The sequence below is a fragment of the Haliotis asinina genome, chromosome 3, assembly GCF_037392515.1.
Source record: "Haliotis asinina isolate JCU_RB_2024 chromosome 3, JCU_Hal_asi_v2, whole genome shotgun sequence".
In the NCBI taxonomy this organism is placed as follows: domain Eukaryota; kingdom Metazoa; phylum Mollusca; class Gastropoda; order Lepetellida; family Haliotidae; genus Haliotis; species Haliotis asinina.
The window spans coordinates 17887870-17910827 of record NC_090282.1 but is presented as its reverse complement, the minus strand read 5'-3'; the positions used below and the strand labels follow the sequence as shown (position 1 = coordinate 17910827).

The 22958-nt window shown below is 38.6% G+C and overlaps 1 protein-coding gene across 1 annotated transcript; it reads right to left on the bottom strand.

The window, feature by feature from the left end:
• Positions 1-884: 884 nt before the first annotated feature.
• Positions 885-19533, bottom strand: LOC137277594 (protein ABHD13-like). The gene is made up of 7 exons (XM_067809399.1): positions 19159-19533; positions 14144-14366; positions 13038-13138; positions 11588-11841; positions 9421-9525; positions 7735-7842; positions 885-6420 (listed from the first exon to the last, which is right to left on the bottom strand). The coding sequence occupies exons 1-7, from the start codon at positions 19382-19384 to the stop codon at positions 6346-6348; spliced, it is 1092 nt and encodes a 363-aa protein (XP_067665500.1). The 5' UTR covers positions 19385-19533; the 3' UTR covers positions 885-6345.
• Positions 19534-22958: the final 3425 nt, after the last annotated feature.

Genomic DNA, 22958 nt, shown 5'->3' with positions numbered 1-22958 from the left:
CATTCTCATTTAATCCATAATACTTCCCTTTGGCCGAAACTTAGTTTTCGAAAGCACTGGGTGTGTTGCTCAAAAACCTAGCTAGAACGTAATATATTTTTACTGTCGATGCCTTAGCACCAACGTGAAATGATTACGGGAAACTGCCAACAGTGGATGAGTCTTTATTCCCGTCGCACTGTTTTATGGAGGTCTGAATAAAAGGTCCGATGACCATAGTTTTGCTATCTCCTTCCAAAACGAACTGACACCATGTGAAAAGTCTTAATCATATAGTCTGTAGCCCCGGCATGGACATCCTCGATATCTCCAGGATATTGTGGAGACCGATTGGAACGTACGGCTCGGTCCGAAAATTTTAATACCTCCCTTTACTGGCTCCTCATTCTCAAAGTAGCCAATCGGCTAAGCCGCCATTACATCTGAACTTGCCAGTGTCAACAAACAGCGGCCGCACCTGCGAGGGTTTGTTCGCAATGCAACTCAGATTTGGGGGAAACCTTACAGACACATTGATAGGTCCGACAATTTAAAAAAAAATATATGCAAGAACTCCTTCTGCCTCTTTCAGAGAGCCTGTTCGTGTTGAAAAGTTTAATCGGTAAGATGATTTAAATGGCGAAAGTGGGTTGTGAGTGGTTTGCTCAATTTCCCAGTGTGTACACCTGATTGGAGAAAAAGCCAGCCAAGGGAGGTAATAAATTTACGGGGCTTAGCTGTAGATGCATCCAGGGTATAGTGGAGATTCATCGGATTGTATACCCTGTAGATATCGAAAATGCCGAATGGAAGACCTCGGTTGATTTAAAACATCAAGCGGTTTAACATTTCTAATGAATAACAAACAGGAATCTCTATAATAAATAATACTTTTTAATGCATAGAGTAACCCATCCTCGTTTATCAGACTAGGTTTAAGAACACTGCCACCTAAAGTGAATCACATCATGAAGACAAAAAAAAAAAAAAGAAAAAAAAAAAAGGGCACATGCATAAATTCAAAGCTGACCTTAACAGAGGATCATGGAATGCAGATCCGCATAACCTTGATAAACGAGGATGACAGAATATGAAGTCCTACAGTGATAATAAAACAGAGAGTACATCACAGCAATAGTTCCCGTACGTACACAAAATCAACAAAGTATAAAGAATATTTACATAACATTATGAATACAGTACACTTGGTACTCCCCAAGAAAGGCCTCTAAAGGCAAGGTGTGATCTAGTTTAGGGTTAGAACCCTTGTATGGAGAAAAGAGAAAACAGTGTAGAGAACAATACAAAAGGCATCACAGTATAGTCTTCAAGACACCAAGGAAAACATACCCCTTTCAGCAGCCCAGTATAAACATGGAGTGTGTGGACATGAACTTGTCCTTACTGATCTGAATACACAGAAAATAATTATCCTGGGCCTGTTTCATAAAGCTCTTGTAACCCTCAGCGTTTTCTCGTAGCAAGCGTATCTCCTGTACTGTAATACTTACTTAACAGTCCTAATGTTTCAACAGCTTTGTAAAACGAGTCCCTGGCCATAAGTATCACTGAATTTCTAACGTTGAAAACTAAAATATCCAATACAGACCGTGAAGCCTGGTTGGCAAGTCCTGGTAATGCAATTGCTGGATATGAGGAGAGTCTCTGGTCTCCTGCTCATTGAATGTTAAGACGGTTTAATAACTTCATTTCCAAGACCAAGAGCTCCTTTCATGAAGCAAGCTTTACTATGGTTAACTTTATCCCTATTCTTTAACACTGTACTAAGGTTACCTTAATGACTTTGAGCTTTGTGAAGGGAGGCCCAGACTTTGATTTACTAAGCCTACTAGTAAGATGTATGAAATGTGTATATTGGTGAGTATACACACATCAATGAGAACATTTCAGGGATGTCAACCTTACTATAAGGAACACCATGTCTGGGAGAATATACTTACTTCAGGGGTTCAAAATAAATTGTTAAGAATTCTTAAGAAAGTAACTTGTCCGGACATATTTTCCACTTGCCCTGATTTTTATTACATCATCATGATCGTGTAATTGTGAAAGAACAAATCAATATCGTACTTACGTTCACGTTTAGTGGACTATTTATTAAGAAGTGATAAATAGCAAACTTGGATAAGTCAACTTTATTATCATTGTGAAATTTAATAGTTACATTTTGAGCAGATATGAAATGAAGTTGAAATGAAATCCAACTTTGTTTGCTGTTTGAAACCGTAAGCAGAAATGATCCAGTAGCCCACTGACCAGTAAGATACCATTATTTGATTACATGAAATGAAAACTGACTTGACGATGGCATTTCTTACCACCTGAATTTCATCGGTGAACGTTTTATAATATCTCTTTTATCAGTATGGTCAGTGAATGATAAGAATATTCACAGAAATATTGTATTACTGACAATGAAAAATGTTGTTATAAAAAAAATTCTCCCCTTAACAACTAAACAAGCTGAGTAGAGTCCACTCATCTCATGACTAACACTTAAAACCAAACTACACACAGAGCTCCAGGTAATTTTTCAAGCAATTGTTTGTTTATGAGTCATTGCATTTTCACGAATAGTAACTAGCATTGTGTATACTCCCACTAGTAAAAAGAATTGAGTACTTTATTGAGTTTCTTATCCTTATTGGGTACTTAATTCTTCTAAACATGTAAATTGGGTACTTAACTCTTCCAAATATATAAATATATAAATATAAATACATCTCAATGGACTAAAAGTTTTCAGCAATTGTCATATTGCCACACTTTTGGCAGCCATTTCTGAATACTCAACGTGGAAGTCACGTGGCTGTTAGAGTAACCCCGGACAGTGGCTACGGCTATAATAGTATATATATATATATATAAGTATCGCTTACCATTAGCTAATGCTGTTGTAGAGTTTGTGCACCACAACAAATCATACACGAGCCAATTTAGTCATTTGAGTAACGAACGCAAGGAATTATAGACCATTTGGGTTTCAAGTGATCTTTACATGTTTTTTGTACTCCCAGATTTGTAATTAATGGAATAATGTGATTTTTATTGAGCAAAATATGCAAATACACACCACATCTGGAGCTCTGTATATATCACACATCAAGACAATCTAACTTGAGTAACACTAGTCTAAAAGAACAAACCCACAATCGAGCTTTACCCTGTAAATATTTTCTCCCCCTCAATTAACTCTATAGTATCTCTCTTTCTATGTACAGGAAACACACACAACTCTTCAATTATATGCCATCAACCTGTTACAATGGATTCTGGACCAGACTGTCTGGTCTTGTGAACGATAATCCGTGTCATCAGACATAATCAACCAATCGGGACCATCCAGCCAACTATAACCCTGGGCCTAGATTTTCGAAGCTCTCTTAGCGCTAAGATAGTCGTAAGTGTCATACATTAACATTATCTTACGACTATCTTAGTGCTAAGAGAGCTTTGAAAATCTAGGCTCTGGTTGCTGGAGCTGATTCTTATCCAGAATCCTTCCACAGATGTTCAGGCGTGAAATATTTGTTGTCCACACAGACAGATGTTCTTTAGTTTGAGCATGAAGAGTACATAAAGACCTTGGAGCCAGCCAAGTAATCATCCGGACGATGAATACATGTTACACATTAATTATGGCAGGTGATCACAGACGAGTATATTCCTTGTGTTCTGGTCAGCTAGATCAGTAGATCATGAATAGTTAACGTCCACATCTCATCAAGGTAACAGAAGAGTTAAATCATAAACCACTGATATCAAATATGGATGTATTGGATATATCAAGAATGCACTTGAGACAGAACTCACTGCTGTCATTACTGCAGCTGTATCAAACAAACAACACTGCTGCAACTCAGCTGCAAGTCAGCTGCAACTCAGCTGCAAGTCAGCTGCAACTCAGCTGCAAGTCAGCTGCAACTCAGCCCCAAGTCAGTATGCCATATTCCAACTGCCTAAATTTCTTGCTGATTAGAAAGCCAAATTTTTCTAAGGCACAATGTCATCCATGCTGGGTGATTACACTGAATATACACTGTACACATTGGGTGTATGTGTACACATTGGGTGTATTTGTACACATTGGGTGTATGTGTACACATTGGGTGTATGTGTACACATTGGGTGTATTTGTACACATTAGGTGTATCTGTACACATGAATGCAGGCATTATCACTATTATTGAAAGATGCATAGACAGTGATACCATGACAACGTCAACAGCGAGTTTGGCTGTTATGTAAGTTTTAAAGTCACTAAAGATTAACATGTCACATAATTCAGTCTACACATTCATCTGCCAATTATGTGATTAAGTTTCATGTGCTGAATTTCAGCATGCAAATATCAGCATCATGTTCCTGAATGTCATTACTAAACAGAACTTCAGGTAAGATGCATAGCTGCAGAATATGTTTAACATGAACTATGACAAACCTAATAATTTGGAGTTGCTACATACAAATACACACTAAAAATTGCAAAAGCGCAATAATATGACACAAACCTGTTAACAAGACTAGACTTTGCTCTGTGTGTACTGGTACATTTTCTTTTCAGTGATCATTTGCAAGAATCACCTATTTATAACTGCTGTTTACATAGAGGTATTTTAGAAGCTACTTTTGTATACTGACCTGTGCATGGAATTGTAAGCATTATATATTTTACTCATCATCATCATCATCATCATCATCATCATCATCATCATCATCATCATCATCATCATCATCATCATGTGACCCATGAAACATAAAATTGTAGGATTATAGACACTCCTGTGCAAAATACTTGCATCCATCAATGCACTTTCTATATTCTTTAGTGACAAAAATTTCAAAGGCTATGCTTGCAGTTAGCACATCACGTTTCCATATTTGGTCACCTTGTACATGGAGAAATGCATTAAAACAGCACCCTACACATACTTTCATTATGTCTTGACGATAGTTATATGGAAAATGACAATAAATTATGTGAAGATTTTACATAGCTGTAATCACAATCATGGCAATAAATAAGAAACTGAAGATCACATAACAAAGGAGGAGACAACTCTTGCTGGAACTCTTGATGGGGATTTTGCCTCCAATTCAGAAATGTAGTCTATCCAGAAAACACTGATACACGTTGCTTCTGAGTTTCCTGCACCTCCATGGACATATCAAATTCAAAATCTACATCTTTGGCTACCAACCAGTTTTACCTTATTTTGTGAAAAGAAGCATGATCCCTAATCAGGACTGCATTAGGTAATATTTGCAGGACAAACATTCAGTAGGGAAACATCTAATGACACAGAGATTCAAGGTCAGCATTGAATATTGTTCTACATCAAGGTCAGGAATATTTGAGTTGTCAACACGTACCTTTTTTCAAATCATGGCATTTCCTGTAAAACTTTGTAGAAAGTATAAATAATACTGCCAAAACACTGTAAAACTTTCATTTGAACAAAAAGTGTCACAGGTTTGGAAGATAGTTGATGCAAAAGAAGTTTAAACATATTCACCAAAAATAGACACTTGAACCAGAAAACCTGCCTTACTGCAGAAGATTCCGTTGACCCTGACCTTGACAGAGGCAGCCTAGGTCAAATCCTACCTAAACATTCCTACATAGGTCATGTAGGTCACGTATATCATGCATGACAACTGAAGAGACCATTATATCACAATGTCTCTATTTATTTTGGAATGAAGCTGGGGGTTTTCTTATCCATGTTTCATACCGGTCACAGCCTGATAATTTCCAGTTTGTAGGCAGTTTCCAACAATAATGTTGTAATCCTAATAAAACAATATTTGTGAATGGGTTCGATTACTATCCTTGATGGCTTCAATAAAAGTGACCTTGATCTTCTATGGCAAACTATCATGTGCCACAATGAAATCCTAAGGAACAATTAGGTGATTAAAATATGAAGATTCATGTATTGTGAACATGGTATAAAAGAAACTGGACAGTCCGATGTTTCACAACCCCATTTCGGATAGCTGTCATAGCAACCATTTTGAATAATTATATGGATAAATAGCCAATGTCCAGCTTGAAGGAGCAATGCCTTGACCCATACTAGAGGAGAGGATACAGAAACAACATACTGCTGAGATGACTGCAGCCTTTTTTTGTTGCCTGTCCCTTTCACTCACTCAGTCTGAGCAAAGACGGATCTGGGGACCCTTTTCTATTGTCACTTTACTTGTAAACATCACCCTTGTTACTTGGCTACAACAGGCATACCCAAGCTCCATCCCTTCTTCAAAGTCCTGAATCCTCCTCTGCTGAGACTCTTCACAGTGGAAGTTGTCTTCCATATTTACATCACAATCAGTCCTACATCAGACATCCTTTACTCCCTTGTCCATGTGCAGTGCAATACTGTGGCCGGACTCATGTACTGGGCGATCGCACACCTGAAACAGATTACTGGACTTCACCACACCTGTCCGACAAGATTCCCATACAGTGCTCAGCTAGTCATACCAATCATGCTTGTATTTTTATAATTTTCATAAAAAGTCTCAGCTGAACTGAATTCATCAGAAAAGTTCAGACAATACATTCCCTATTTACTGAATTTTTGTGTGATACATTTTAGGTAATTGGTGAAAAATATGTGAAATAATGCTGAAACATTTCAGGTTATAGTTTTGTTCTTTAACACTGTTGAACTAAGTCCAACAAAACCTAGTGAAAGGTTGTGTCAGCGAACCTTTAGAATCGACCAATCAGTACGCAGCTTACCATATCACAAAAGTTAACATTTGCACATTCTGTCTGAACTTTTACCTCAAAAACTTGGATGATTCCAAATAATATTTAACACATGATCGCTTCTGAGTGACAGACACGGAGAACGCATCACATTATCACAACAGCGAACTAATAGTAACTATATGATCAGATTCAGAAATCCCTTAGTGCATATACTGCAGCTCAAACATCTTTTCAGATTTTAGTTTGTTGAGGGTCAATACCAGGGATCAGGGCTGAGAAAATTAAAAGAAAATCGGTTTAGTGAGTCCTGCCGAACCATAAATAGTAATTGTTGTCTGATTGGCTAATTCTGTTTGGTCATCTCACATTTGATTGGGTGGTCATGGGTCGCTCAAAGGTTAGCTGACGCAACCCTCTTCTAGGATTTGTTAGACTCAGTATGGCAGTGTAACAAATAATAGTGAAACTATGTTTAGACTGCTAAAGTATTTTCCTGAAATCCTAAGTTATTGCTATGACTTTACAGTTTCCTCTATTAAAAAAATGCTGGCCAGTCATTTGACTGGCTAACCAAGCCATTTTCAGCATTTTGTCTCCATGAACCTTATGAATCTTGGCAACGCCCACCAGTTTCCTGATTGTTGGATTATAGTGCTGTGAGTCACATATTTTTATCTACACTTATGTGTTAGTGGTGTAACAACTAGCATATTAAGTTAGTATTTTTGACATATTTATCAGGATGTCAGACACGGTTCTGGGATAGCACTTATATAGTATCACTGGGTGTGAGCTAAATGCTGAAAGCCAAAGAAAATTCTTGGCATTTATTATTTAGTGAAACATAAAGGTGCAGTGATGAACAAATGAAGTATCAAGAGAATCAACTTGGATATTTCCAGCAAATACTTCAATCTATTTTAACACAAATAAGTGAATTGGAGTTAAGGCTAGTTCGAATGGTATTTAAAATAATCTGTTTAGATAAGATTTATGGATGCAAGTCTTACCTCTTTAAGAAAATTAAGCCAAGCTTCATAGTAACCAGGGCTCATCCAAGTCTCATTGTGAGATCCTCCAGGGAACCGAATAATTCTCTTCAGAGGGCTGCTTGAACTCTGACAAACACACAACAGACATAAATGTTCAGGAGTGACTAACATAATTTTTCATGTTTACATAGTGCATGTTGTAATATTTTTGTGCATGCAGTTACCTTGAGAGCATCCAGCACATGATGCACCACTCTATTCACATATGCACTAAATGTACCATATCTACAGACTATCTACTGCATCTAACCTTGGTACTATTTAACATTCAGTATATTTGTGATTATGCAATGAGTACCTAGGGGATAAAAAATCCCACTGCCCGACGCCCCTGACAAGTCAGTTTTCATTTCAGGCAATCAAATAATGGTATCTTACTTGTCCGTGGACTACTTCATAATTTCCACTTATGGTTTATGCAAATAATCTTGAATTTCATTTCATATCTGCTCATAATGACACTAATAAACTTTACAAAAATAATAAAGTAGGGCTAGTAGAGAGTGAACATGTAACACATAAAATTCGAACGTGCACTCTAAGAGTGATGCAACTAATTGATAGCACGTACGATCAGCAACCTCATCCACTTATAATAACAATAACAATAGTCCTAATATCATGTGCATTACTCCATGCACAACGCATGCTCAAAGCGCCCAAACAGTTTGATTATTATTACCCTGATTAACCCTAGCTGCCTGTTAGATGCTGAAAGGTTAGTGGTTACATGACATTCCATCGGGTACCCATTTCCTGCTGGGTGAACAGACGCAGTTTTAAACATGCTCACTTGCCTAAGGTGAGACCACATGTGTTATGTGCTTGTGGGGCAGGACTGAAGTTTAACACAAGAGCTTCCACAAAAATGGAAGGCCTGCAACTGGTAGTCTAGCTCAGTCATTTGCTGCAGCTCTCTGACAAGTGTAAAATGGCATAGTTCCAATGGCCAAAAGCTATACACACACAATGCCCAAAAAGTGTAATCCCAAACTTAAAACATTTTTCATTCGACCACTTGGTAATATTTGTAGAATACTACTCAGCAATATTTGTAATTCAAACCAGTGGCATTTAAATAAGCAGCTAAGAACAGACAATCCAGTGATTGATACAATAACAAACAATCCAGTGACACAATATGAAGACTGACCACTTGCTCACAGGTTGCTGGGGACACGAAGATGACTCTATTGGAACAACACCTGTTTGTTTGTTGCTTAATGCCACACTCAGACATATTCCACCTATATGGTCGTGTCATTAAATAATCAGTAAGACAATCCAGTGATCAATAGCATGAGCATCAATCAATGCAATTGGGATACAATGCCATGTCTGTGAGCCTGATCACCTCATCCCTTTAGTGACTTTGTACACTGAATATGGGTTGCTGTAGACCAATTCTATGTTGAATCGTCATGGATGAAAATATTATAGACCATACCACTATTAGTACATGTCCTTTGTTCTAACTAAACAATCAGTTAGTCTTCTGTATCAAACAATCTTGCCCAAACTGTAGATGTTTCCTTACTGCAATGCTAATCTGGAAGATGAATAATATTTCTCTATCCATAACATAATAGAAACTAAAGGTATCAATAACCCAATATAAGTCATGGGTTAAGTATATAGCCCTACCTCAAACAGCTCTGTCATCATCCGCGGAGGAATCAGCTGATCTCCGAGACCAGACAGGAAAAGGATGGGAAGACATAATTTATGTAGCCTCTTCTTGGACGGGTACTGAAACATAGTAGAAGACCCATGGTATATGGCGGCCTTAATCGTCGAACAGATATCAACCATGTAATAATAACCTTACACATATCAACACATTATTGAATACCATCTACAATATATCTCAGGCTCCAGGTAACAAAACAGTTCATGACCATAAATATTCTAATTAAAGTGAGTGCTCAGTTTTCACTTCAAAAATATATGGAGTCAAAGAAGAAACTTCACGTTCTTTCTTCAGGGCACTATAAAAGAACAAGAGAGGGCAAGAAGGTTAAATTGTTATTGTTTCCTTGCTGAGATCTGTGTGATGTACTCGATGCACTGGCAGTGCCACAATTAGTTCTATTAGGCTACACTGCCGTTCCAAAACATGGGTATAGTGAATGTCAAGTCAAACACCATCTCCTCATCGACTGCCTGATGCGTGTGAACAAATGGTTGGGGATTCTGTGCCACTGCTCTTGCACGGCTGCGTCAAGTTCCTGTAAAGTCTGAAGTTGGTTCCTAAGACAAGGAAGCCTTCTCCCAAGTGCATTCCAAATGTGCTCGACTGAATTAAGCTTTATCATGCTGAACTGTAGACTTGGCCATGAGCTGCCATGAAAGGAACCAGTTCAGGGTGACCCCCTGGTCACGGTAAGGAGCAGTTGTGAGGTTTCCGTGGATGACCAGAAGTCGGGAATGGTTGTTCCCACAGAAAGTACCCTACATCATGCAACTTCCACCCCGAATCTGTCGATTTCCTGTACGCAACATTGGGCATACCGTTCACAACTTCGTCTCCAGACTCTATGCCAAACACCGTCTCCTCTTCGACTGCCTGATGCTTGTGAACACATGGTTTGGGATTCTGCGCCATTGCTCTTGCAAGGCAGTGCCAAGTTCCTGCATATTCTGAGGTTGGTTCCTAAGACTACTAAGCGCATGCCAAACGTGCTCTATTGGATTAAGGTCATGGGACCTTGATGGCCAGTCCATGACGTTGATTCCAGTGTTTTGAAGGAAATATCATGTCAACATCGCGGTATGCGACCGAGCATTATCATGCTGGAACTGTAGACCTGGGCCATGAGTTGCCATGAAAGGAACGAGTTCAAGCACCCCACGCCATGCAACTTCCGTCCCCTGTACACAACACTGGGCATACCATTCACGATGTGGTCTCCAGACTCTATGCCTGCCGTCCGTGAATCTGATGGTAAACCTGGATTCATCGCTAAAGATGACTCGATTTCAGTCTCTCTGGGTCCATCAGAGGTGACATTGGGCCCACAGCAGACGTTGACATTGATGAAACGGCATCAATACTGGCCCACAATATAGACATCAAGAATGGAGATTGGCAGTCAGTCTGTGAGGACAGTCGACCTCTAAACATCTCAACCCTGGTTCGTGTAGCCAGCTGAAATCTGTCACATAGGTGACGTAGCATGATTTGACTGTCTTCTGCTCGTGACGTCACACATGGACGACCCGACCTTGGGCGATGAGAAGTGGTGTCAGTTTGTTGCAGATGACCTCGCAAGTCATACACAGTACAACAGTTGCTCATACCATTGCTCATTAACTGATCTTCCCGCTTGCAACATGCCAACGGCACGTTGCACATTTGACAATCGTGGCATTTAAAGTACCATTATAACTGTGGTTTAAAAGTGTTTTTTAATTCTTGAGGCCAATGCACACACATGCAAATGAAGAAAACTTTGATGCGAAGATCATGTGATCGACTTCACGTACAAAACCTGATTTGGCAATAACATCATTTGCACGACGAATGAATGGGTTTGAGTGGGTTTTGCTGACGTTTTTCTACAGTCGAAAGATAGGGATCCCATTTCAGATACATAGATGTGAAAATTATTCTTTATTTTCAAAAATTACATTTTGTGAAGTTTCTTTTTTGACTTAGTACATACCAAAAATAAAATTTGTAATCCTTGATTTGTTTTTGTTCTGAATAGCTTTAAACTGCCAAGGAGACATTTTCAAAATAATTCTAATGATTCTGTATCAGGAAATACATCCTTTCTTTTAGCAATACATAGAATCCCAAATTACTCACCTGATTTTTGAAACACCATAATGGCAAATAATCCAGTATTTTGAAATGAAATAAAACTCTTGCTATATCTGGCAATGAGGTAAATGTATTCTCTACAATCAGTCCAGCAACTAATTTGCTATAGGAGGGCTTGGAAACAAGGTTTATTGCAACAGCTCCCCCTAAAGAACGTCCAAATATAAATATTTTCCGCTTATTTATATCGTTCCTGTTGAGGACAAAGTCCAGGGCTGCTTCTGCATCATCATACATCCCTGAAATATCGTGAGAAGATGATTACAAGAGAGTTACACACTGACGACAAGGAGGAGCAAAATAAAAACATGAAATGCTCAGCGCATCATCTAAAAATAGAACTGTATCTCACTGATTGTGATAAGAGTTTGAACATTTGGAGTATAAAATAAACTGAGAACTCACATTAATAGGGGCGTTGAGGTAGCCTACTGTTAAAACATGCACTTGTCACATATCCAAAATATTCGTGTTGGCAATATTATTGCAATATTTGTACAATAAGTGATGGTTCTGACCATAGCAGCAACTATGTTTTCAGAGCATGTGTGTAAATTTTGTAAAACATTCCATGACTGGATAAACTATATGTGCCACAGTCAACTACCTTACAGTAAAAAATGTGACTAGAAATCCCAAGTGTGGAAAGGTGCAAAAATATGTTCATGTGTGCTACACCGACCCCAAACTGATGCTGTGCACCGGGGAGGCAAACGACATATAACCAACATGGGGGAAAAACTGGTTTCAACAACTATGCTGTGCAGCGCTTATAATGCATGTGCAGTGAATAGGTTCGTGGAGCGTGAAACAGTATGCCTGCCCGAAGTATGACCAGTAGTCTAATCTTAGTTGTGTACACAAACAAGTAAATAATCTACTTCTTACATGAAAAAAAACATGTTGATTGTCATCAGCAGACTCAGTCACAGAGAAAACATAATGTCTAGTTTATTGATACCTACGAGTAAATGTCTGACGTCTGCTAATAACAATTTACAATGCACAACTTCAATCAATGACTACATGCAATTTGAAATTAACACAAATCAGGCTTATAAGCCATAAACAAAGAGCCGGCTAATCGTATCGGCAAATGAACCTGTGGCCAATGAAAAAGCTGCGTTACACCTGAGTGCACACCCATCGGCTCTGACTGGGTCTGGTATTGCAGCTGCTTCGTATCAAGGGATATCAACCCAAGTACAAATTATTGCACTTTAGATTTGCAATTATACGCTTACAATTTTGTTGATTTGTTTTTTCTTAATCAGAAATGCATTTTATATACCATGAACAAGTGATAACTGTGTTTTAATTATGTTTGATTTTTTGCTTGCATGTGACCTTTAAAGAAAGAAGATACCAAATATTAGTGAGAACATTAGTTACTAGCTCAAAAGGACAGAAGTTTTACATAACATTTCAAACCTACCGTGTTCTGACGGAGATCCATCGCTTTTTCCATACCCCCGATATTCCACCATAACAACATTACACTTACAAGCTGAGTAAAGGCCAAGGACATTCATCAACCTGAAACCAACAACAAAACATCTCTTTACTCATCCCAACCTAGGCCATCACAACAATAATTATTAGATTCTTCAAAACATCTGTTGTTGTCTCGATTACCACATGCACAATTATGAAACATGTCACAAATACATTAAAGACAACTTTATCATAAACATAACCAATTATCCCAGCATGTGTGATAAAAGCCAACTCATTATAGCAGAAGGAAAACCAGACGTCTGAAATTAGTGAAAACCTATGAGCCGTCTCTATCAGGACCACGAATTATCTCCCCTGTACTACTTCTTGAAAATAAATTAATATGGAATAAAATAGGGAATAGGATCATGAATTTGGACAGTCTTCTTCTCATCTGGTCTTGTTATTAATGAAATGTAAACCTTCAACATATGCTATACCACATTCATGATAACTAAACCTGGTAATGGTTAGTTCCAATGTACTGACATCTACTCATAGGCAAATATCAGGCTCTCGGTAGTACACTCAGTTGTCTCGATCTACAGATGTGTTTATTTGTTACTTAACATGTTGGTGCCACAATCATCCACCCATATGTTGGTGCTCTGTAAGTAACAGTCTGGATCAGATTGTACGGTCATCAACAGCATGAACATAGATCGGCAGAATTAGAAATAAAAGTTTGTTTAATGATTTTTTGAATGGTCATTCAGGGAGTATAACAAAAAAAGCGAACGGATATGGGTCACAGACATTGCACCTTCGTACCAAACTTAGATCTGGACATACTTGAGTTCCAATGCAAATTTGCAATTCCAGAGCAAACTGCAGCACTCAGCAATATTCCGGCTATATGGCACCAGTTTGTAATAATTAATTCTGGACAAGACAATCCAGTGATCAACACCATGAGCATCGATCTACGCAACTGGGATATGATCTACCCTTACTTACCATGCCATCCTGTTAGTCACCTCTTACAATACACACTGGCTGCAGAGGATCAATTCTAAACTGGATCTTCATTACAAACATACTTACCTGTGTCCGATATTGCCTGCATTTCCATGAAAGAAGACAACGGTTGGCACATCTAGGTGAGATTGCTTCACTAGCACCACATTGATCTGTGTGCCATCTCGGGTCTTCACAAAATGATTCTCGTACGGAAGATGGAGTATCCCAGGCAGCTCGACGTACATCCTTGAATGGGGAGGCTGGTCCGGATGATAAAGAAGCATGTCCTGAGCATTGTAGAACAACCCTGAAATAACAACAGGATCAACATACATTCTACATCCTTGAATGGGGAGGCTGGTCCGGATGATAAAGAAGCATGTCCTGAGCATTGTAGAACAACCCTGAAATAACAACAGGATCAACATACATTCTACATCCTTGAATGGGGAGGCTGGTCCGGATGATAAAGAAGCATGTCCTGAGCATTGTAGAACAACCCTGAAATAACAACAGGATCAACATACATTCTACATCCTTGAATGGGGAGGCTGGTCCGGATGATAAAGAAGCATGTCCTGAGCATTGTAGAACAACCCTGAAATAACAACAGGATCAACATACATTCTACATCCTTGAAAGGAGAAGCTGGTGTGGGTGATAGTGATAAAGAAGCATGTCCTCAGCATTGTAGAACAACCCTGAAATAACATCAGGAACAACATATAGCTTGACGAGAGTTCGGATACTTGCACAACTTGTTCAGTTTGTGATGATCACATATGGTAAGGATTAAGAAAGGAGATAAATTACCCATGAATTATTTTCAACAATATGATAGTCTCATAAATTTGAGACTTCTAACAGTGCTAACAGATAAATCAGAATACATAAAAGCATATATGTACCAATCAATTACATTTGTTTTGAGGATGTAATCAAACTCTCAGTTCAAGTATAATATCATGGTTGGAAAAGTCCCACCGTCACAGCTTGCCTGTAACTTCAAGGTCACACGAGCAGTATTATGTAATATTTAAGTTTTGACCCAAAATCAATTAACATATCAAGGTATGCATTGTTGCTCCTCACAGAGTTTCTCTAATGCATTACAGTAAACAAAGCTCTATGTAAGTCGGAAACATTCCAAAATACAGTTTACTTATAACACCTATTTTATCTAGTTACAACAAAACTTTGCCATACAAGTTTCAACTAAAGTATACATGAAGTGTCTGGAACAAAACAAAACAAAAAACCAACAGTATGCTTTATCTGTCAGTTTGTTATAAACATGTCACTGTCAATGTGCCCTGCTGTATCAGTCGCTGTGGCAGCAGAAGGAACAGATGAAATACTGCTAAAACACGAGGCTGCATCAAATACATCTATTGATTACTACCGCCAGGGTAGATCATGCAGATTTATCAGGACAGAAAATGCATTAAACATTATGTACTGTGTGCCAGCAAATGTGCTGTGATACAGCTTCAAGTATGTATTAGGTTATCATAGTTAGGTCATCTGTATTCGTACTGATGTCATCAAGTGCATGACATCTATCATTTCCGATGCCATGGAAACATTATCTTGTTTGTTGGTTGTTTATTCTGCGGTTACAAATATCCCAGCTTTATCATCACTATCACTGCACTTTTTACTGCCCATCCAGAAGTAACTGCTATATTTCCATACTGTATATATCATGTTCATGAAATATTCAGAAATGTACATTTACTGTGTTACTAACTTTGATCTTAGTAAAACTATGAGCAAATATCCTTCTTAAAGAATTCCACTGATTTCTGCTAGTGCTATATAGTGAGCAAAGTAGGACTGGCTAAAAAGATTGATTATCAGAAATATCATCAATGGGAAAAAAATTTACTGATTATTGATATGAAAATTCTTAGAATAGAACAAGAATATATGAATGACGATTTCTTCAATCAGCTTCAAGGGCACGTCATTTTGATACAGGTTCTTGTATCACTTTCAAGTGTGAATCTTGAACTAAAGAAGCTGCCATATAAACTTGTTTTATCCGACTTCCAAATTCTAAAAATGTCACTCAAATGAGTGAAAATTGTGTCATCGATTATCTCATGCAGAAACTTTCCTGAAGAAATATGGTTTCAGTTTACACACACAAGACACAATGTCTTGTCTTTATTCACACTTAGCTTCTTCTAAATTATGTTCAGAATGTTGTTCTGTTCATACAGCTCACCAGTGCAATGTAATATGTTGATTTTCTGTCTTTTTTTGCTCAGTGTTATTCTCAAACATTTACTGATAACTGATCAATATTTAGCCAATACTTATCCATCTACCTGATCTATATGGATAGCCAGCCCCAGAAGAAATGGAATAAAACATAGGAAACAGAACATTCCTCTTGACTAAATGTGCCCCTTATTTCGCTGTAGTCTCAACATCAAAGGAATCCTTATCACATGAACCTCTTCATTTGTATAAATGAAACGCTCCTCTATACTCTGGTGCCATTCATGCATTTCACTTACAATTATATGAAGGCTCTGCTTTAATGAAACCAATCTCAACACACAGCTGTGTTCAGCACTTCAAAGTAACAGTAGAAATCACATGCTATTAAAATGGTGATTGTGCTTGGTAATTACTGGTTCCACTATACATAACTGAGTCTGGCGCAGATAAACAACTTAAACAAGTCTTTGACATATGGAACCCTATGAGTTGCCCCAGCTTAAAATTCTTCAAAATGTGGCTGATCGGAGAGGCATACCTAATCTTGGGGGACACAAAGATTGTTTGACCACATAGGTGATCCAAGAGCTAAGGCTTGAACTGGATGTAGAATAGCACAGTAAACCTAGTCCAAAGCAAAGACACACAAAATCAGCTAAGCAGGAGCCACAGACATGGTGTTCACGTTAATGCAGAAACCTGTGTTTTTTTCTTGCAAAAAAATAATAAAAACATGCAAAATATATTTTGTGCATGTGTTTTGGATGCACAGATTGTGATCTTCTTGAGTTTAAAAAATACCTTAAAACAGCAACCTAGGGAAATACAGTAAGAATTTCTCCTGTTCCCCCACCTCAAATAATATTTATTCACTGTTATATCCTAGAATTGTTAACAAAACCTAATACAACAATTACTAAGGGACTCACAAAAATAAGTAAAAGCCCCCAAATAAAGTGCAATATATAGCGTTAGTGTTACATCTCTAAATCATGCAGAAGAAAGAATATTGGGGAATGGAAGGAACTCTTTCCAGAAAAAAAATAACTTTTGAAATAATTCAGGATTGTACTGAAAATAAGCTTGCAAAAGATTTGGACTACATATATGCAATATTATTTCTGGACGCAGTTATACAAAACCTACCACGAACACAGCATTAAAATAAACAGCAAGTTATCTGCTTTTCATCACTGTGGACATTCAACACATGACCAGAAAAACAAGGGTTAGGGTTCAGGGTTAGGGATGGGCACCCTTTACAATCCTAAGGGTTAGGGTATAGGTCTTCGGGTTAGTGTCTAGTACCATTTCTGATTTATAGGGAGCGCTTACAAGCCAGAAAAACTGCATCCGGTAAAGTGCAGCAGAATGCAGTTTACCAGGCACAGCACCAGCCACTGCCGTGGAGCAATTACCTCACCATAGCAACTCCACTCTTTACAATCCTTAGTGTTAGAGTCAGTGTATGGATCGGCATCTGCCCGGCGGCCCGCTGCTTGCTAGTTACACGGCGGGCATACAACTTTATATTATAGCCGGCCCTGTGAAACAATACATTTTCCAAGGGTATATATTTGACCATGTCATTAACTGCGGGAAATATTTCAGAAATAATTTAAAATTATGGTAAGTACATAATGTCTGTATTGTTCATGATCAATCAAACTTTAACTTCCACAGAGCAATCTATCATTTATCTTACCCTAAATGTGACTGCTCTAGAGAATGCTTTCAGCCAATGAATAATGTTGTCCTTTTCTGGTGGCAGTGACAGTGACACTACGTGACACAATATATTAAATTTCCTTTCGCAGGTTTCAGAATACATCACTACAAGTAATTCATTGTTTACTTTCTTTTAACATTATATCTCAATTTCCTATATTTATTACAGGGTGGTTACATGTTAACAGGGCTGGCAACATTTTTTTAGTTATCAGAACTGTGGGCTTTCTGTCGTTTTGAAGGCATTTCATACACTGTTAGAGTGTGAGGTTTGGGATAGGCTCCCTTTCAGCACCCCCCTAAGTAACTGAAAGAATTACAGCAAATTTTGATGGAATTGCATTTCAAATGTAAACAAGCACAGCCCACTCGCGAAACAATTGCAGCAATATTGGTAGTCTAACGGTAATAACATAACACAACGCCCCTAGCGGAAGCAGTGTTGGTAACACTTGAAACATGCTCAGCCATCTTCAGAGATTTCTTGGCTCCGTTCCGTGATTTGTCCGTCGCATACTGAAACTCACACAACAACACATGGCGTCACTGGAAGGAGTACCCATCTTGGTGAGTTTTGTATTTAGTTTCTACTGTTTCATTTTTATAATTATCAACCTTTGACCACCTGTGTTGAATGCATTTACATACAAAGTGTTGTTGGGACTATAAATTGTTTTTTCAAGAAAAGATAGTGAAGTACTAGTATTACCCTCGTTGCTTTCGGTAGGGGCGTTGTGTTTATGTTAATACCGCTAAACTACTGATATCGCTGCAATTGTTTCACGAGTGGGCTACGCTTGTTTATATTTGAAATGCAATTCTTTCAGATTTGCTGCAATTCCTTCAATTACTGAGTGGGTGCTGCCTTTACAATCCATAGATTTAGGAGTTAGGTCTTGGGGTATTGTCTGGTACCCGTTCTGATCTTTTGGGAGCACTTATGAGTCTGAAAAACTGCGCACGGTAAAGTGCAGCACTCCCACGGTTTGACAGTATTTTCTCACAATGAGCAAGCTCTGTATTTTAATTTTGTATGCAACTGCTCCCATAGCAACACAATACCGACATGGGCGAGAAGCATATTGTACCAATCTCGTCCCGAAAACTGTAAAATCCCAAATCAAACACCAAACCCAAATTACCTAACAGTGCTATGACAAGAAGAAAGGACGCCAGCATTCCTCCCTCAAACCAAAACACCAGCAGGATAATTAGAAGAGCCGTGCTGCATAGCTTCCAAAATCTTGTCATCACAGCCAAAATCAGTCGGCTTATCAACTCGATCATGGCAAAACCTGCTCCGGGTCGTCTCTTCTTCGTTTCCGCCATTTCTTCGATTTCCTTTGTATCTAGCTCGGTGTCATTCATATCCCAGATGAACCATTGGGGAATCAGTATAATTATCAAATGTGTGCAACAGATATGAGCAACAGATATGTAGCTGAACGTAAACAACCGGGAAATTCAATTGGAAAACACTAGGAGGCAGACATGTTGAATTTGAAATGTAAAGCTGTCATTTTTCTATACGCATAAAAATAGTCATACCGAAAGTTCAAAAGTTGTTTAAATTGTCATAAAACAGAATTAGTTCCCTACTGGATCATTTACGAAGTCATAGTTTTAAACCCGGTGTTGGTTTCGTAAGCATGTCCCAGCGGTGCTCTTGTAACAATGCACCCTGTGTACATTATCCGGGCAGACGATATAATATAAAACATTAACGCATCAGAGGGTTGGGGAGTTTTTATGAATGCCATCTTCTCCACGATGGCGTCAAATCAGAGCAAATTTAAAGAACGTAATCATCTCAGGCAACACAATAAAACATACTTAAGTATATTTCTGACACTATAACAAATAGTCCATACCTGAGGTAGTAAAGAGGAGTCTATAACTAGAGGAGGGATGACTATAAGTGGGGGAAAGTGCGTGAAAGCTGTCACCACTATAGACTAATCATTAGTCTCTGAATACATGTATATATACTTCAGATGAAAAGAAATAATTCCATCTAACTAGAAAAGGAGCCCCGTAGACTTGGGAGAATGTGAACCTCAACCTGAGGAAGGTGTAAGATCCTTGCTATATTCAGGGCTTTCGCTTTGTGAAAAGGGTAGTCTGTCTCACAGTCCCTTAACAGCATTATCTCCCCTTTACCTTGTCGTCTCTGCAATGCCAAAGCAATGCCAAAGCCCTTAAATCTCCCTTATCACTGGGGATACTTTTCAATGTAAAAGAAATTGTTTACATCAATTTTATGTATTCAAAGATTAAGCGTTTTTCTACAAAAAGGTTTGTCTGGAAGGGAAAACAAGTTCAGGGACTGTGAGACCGACTAGAATCTGTGGTTGCAATTTTGTTTATTCTTCACTGTCACATGTTCTTGCTCTCTTAATTGACGTGCAGAAATGAATCCCCGGGGCACGATTTCGTTTCAACCTACTTATGGTCCAGAGGGCGAGTAACCTGCCGGTAAATGCATTCGCACGATACGTCAAAGACACATGTTCCCCACTTCTGGTGTTCCCCGCCGTGATATTGCTGAAATACTGCTACACGCGGCGTAAAACTAAACTCACTCACCATGATCGAGGGTCACGTGTCCAGGTTTGTCCATTCTCATGCTGTTTGATTTCACCAAGGAGGTAAACGTTTGAGACTTGCACTACTTCGGTCTCTCATTCTGCTTTGTAGTGAGTGAGTTACTGAGTAAGTGAATGAGTGAGTCTTACACCAATTTTAGGGACACTCCAGCAATACCACCAGATACGGGGACTCCAGAAATGGGCGTCACGCAGTTTACCCATGTAAGGAATCGAACCCGCGTGTTCGGCGTGACGAGCGGACGCTTTAACCGCGAGGCCACCCACCGCCTAACATCTGCATTGTAGGCTGATATGTCACGTTATAAACGAAATACGGTTCAAAGCGATGCTAAATATCATTCACTCATCCACAGGAGCTATAGCGCAAAGGTTTTCATTGTTACCTGCATATATTGTGTACATAAGATTATTCCACCCTCGTAATAATGAACTGTTCACAACGGTAGAATAGTAAATCATTTAAGTGTGTGTATGTCGTCTGTTTCTGAAAGTCACTCGATAATTTGAATTCATACATACGTTAGTTTACTTGTTGTTTAATGTCACATTACGGTGGCCTGTAAATAATCGATCTGGACCTGACAATGCAGTGATTGACTTCATGAGTATCGATCTCCGCATTTAGTCGCCTCTATCGACAAGCATGGGTTGTTTGTTTTAGTATTACGATCTGTTTGTAAACAAATCGATTTTAGACCAGACAATACAGTGGTGGATATTTAGCCCAGTTTTTACCTTTTAGTCTTTTACTTGTCTTGAAAAATAATGCAGGAAGGCAGAATATGTTTTGAAACTTTATCACGCCCATGCGTTATGACTTTACAATACGGAAAGGTAATAATTATTTGAGAAACGTCTTGATTTAGAAGAAAGGAATAAAGAATATCGTAATGCGGAATAGATAGACACAGCGTAATAATGTAAAGTTTCAAGATAATGTAAATCATAACACCTTTACAACAAATTGCATATTTGAGTTTTACATTAAAATGATCATAGTTTTACATTTCCTCCTAGTAATATACAGAGTGGAAGTCATGGTAGGCTGCTGGCTTTGTGTGCTGACTACTTGGTGCCTGACTCTGAGGGTGTGGGTTCGAATCCTGGACGGAACTCAGCCTACCAAAAATGCTAGAATCTTTACTTTTCAAGAAAGTGCAATCCCAAATATAACATGTATACATTTGACCACTTTCTAAATGAATTTGTGTAATCACAGTTTACATTAGGCTCAACCCGAAAACATCAAACTGAAATATTAATGTACAGTTTTGTAAATATGCTCAGTATAATGATCCGAGTCCGACCATCTGTCATCTACTGACATCAGTCTTAACGGTAGACTGCACACATGCTCCCCTATTTGTTACCCGTATCCAATGCTTTGATCTGTCGGTTAGTCACAGAAAAAGAGAAGAATGGATCCTTTACATTTTCTCCTCATTTTACACTGTGATTTGGCACATTAATATCACGGGTATGCAGGAAATGGGAAAACTCAAAACACATCCCTTAATCTCATTGATCACTGTACATCTCAATCTGTAACAGTATCTCAATGGATTCCTATACTTACTATATATATATTACTCTTAATAATATTCCGTCATTCACATATATTGGTCCTATTAATATAATCATTCACTCACCCGGTGAAGGGGCAAAAAGTAGCCCAGAGACGTCGTGTTGTAAATATCAAAGAAGTTGTAAATCTTTAACATTCGTTGCAATGATGCAGAAAATGCTCTTATGTGTGATATATACAATCAAGGAAATATACATATACTATCCCAAAAAAGAAACGCATAGACGAGAAATATGTTGCGAAGATGTTGTATTTTTAAACATGTATAACCCCGTCCACAAATATAGTTTAGTGCATGACATTATACACCAGTTTAGAAGAAGGTAATGTCGATACAACCAAGTGAATACTTTTAGATAATGGGGAGGTTGAGCGCGATGGTGATGACGGAGCACGACCCCAACGTGGCAGATACTGGCTCTCGAACCAATCTCTTTGTCCTTTTCAGTACAGTTTGACTGGATATCTTCGAAGTCCAGGCACCCTGACTGCTGTACTTTCACCCGCGGCAGTACGATCACGCAGCTGAGGTACCCGGATGTACCTATATTAAATAATTGGGTTCCAGTGGTAACTCGAGGCCTGCCTGTACGGGGACGGTCATTTGTTATAACTGTTTGATGATATCTCGCTCAGACTAACATTCAGACGCCTGGCAACAGAATACTGGTTATCTCTAGCATGTATTCTTTCAATGGCGACGTTCCGTGTTGCAGGATCAAGACGTGACGAAGTGATTTGACCTTGA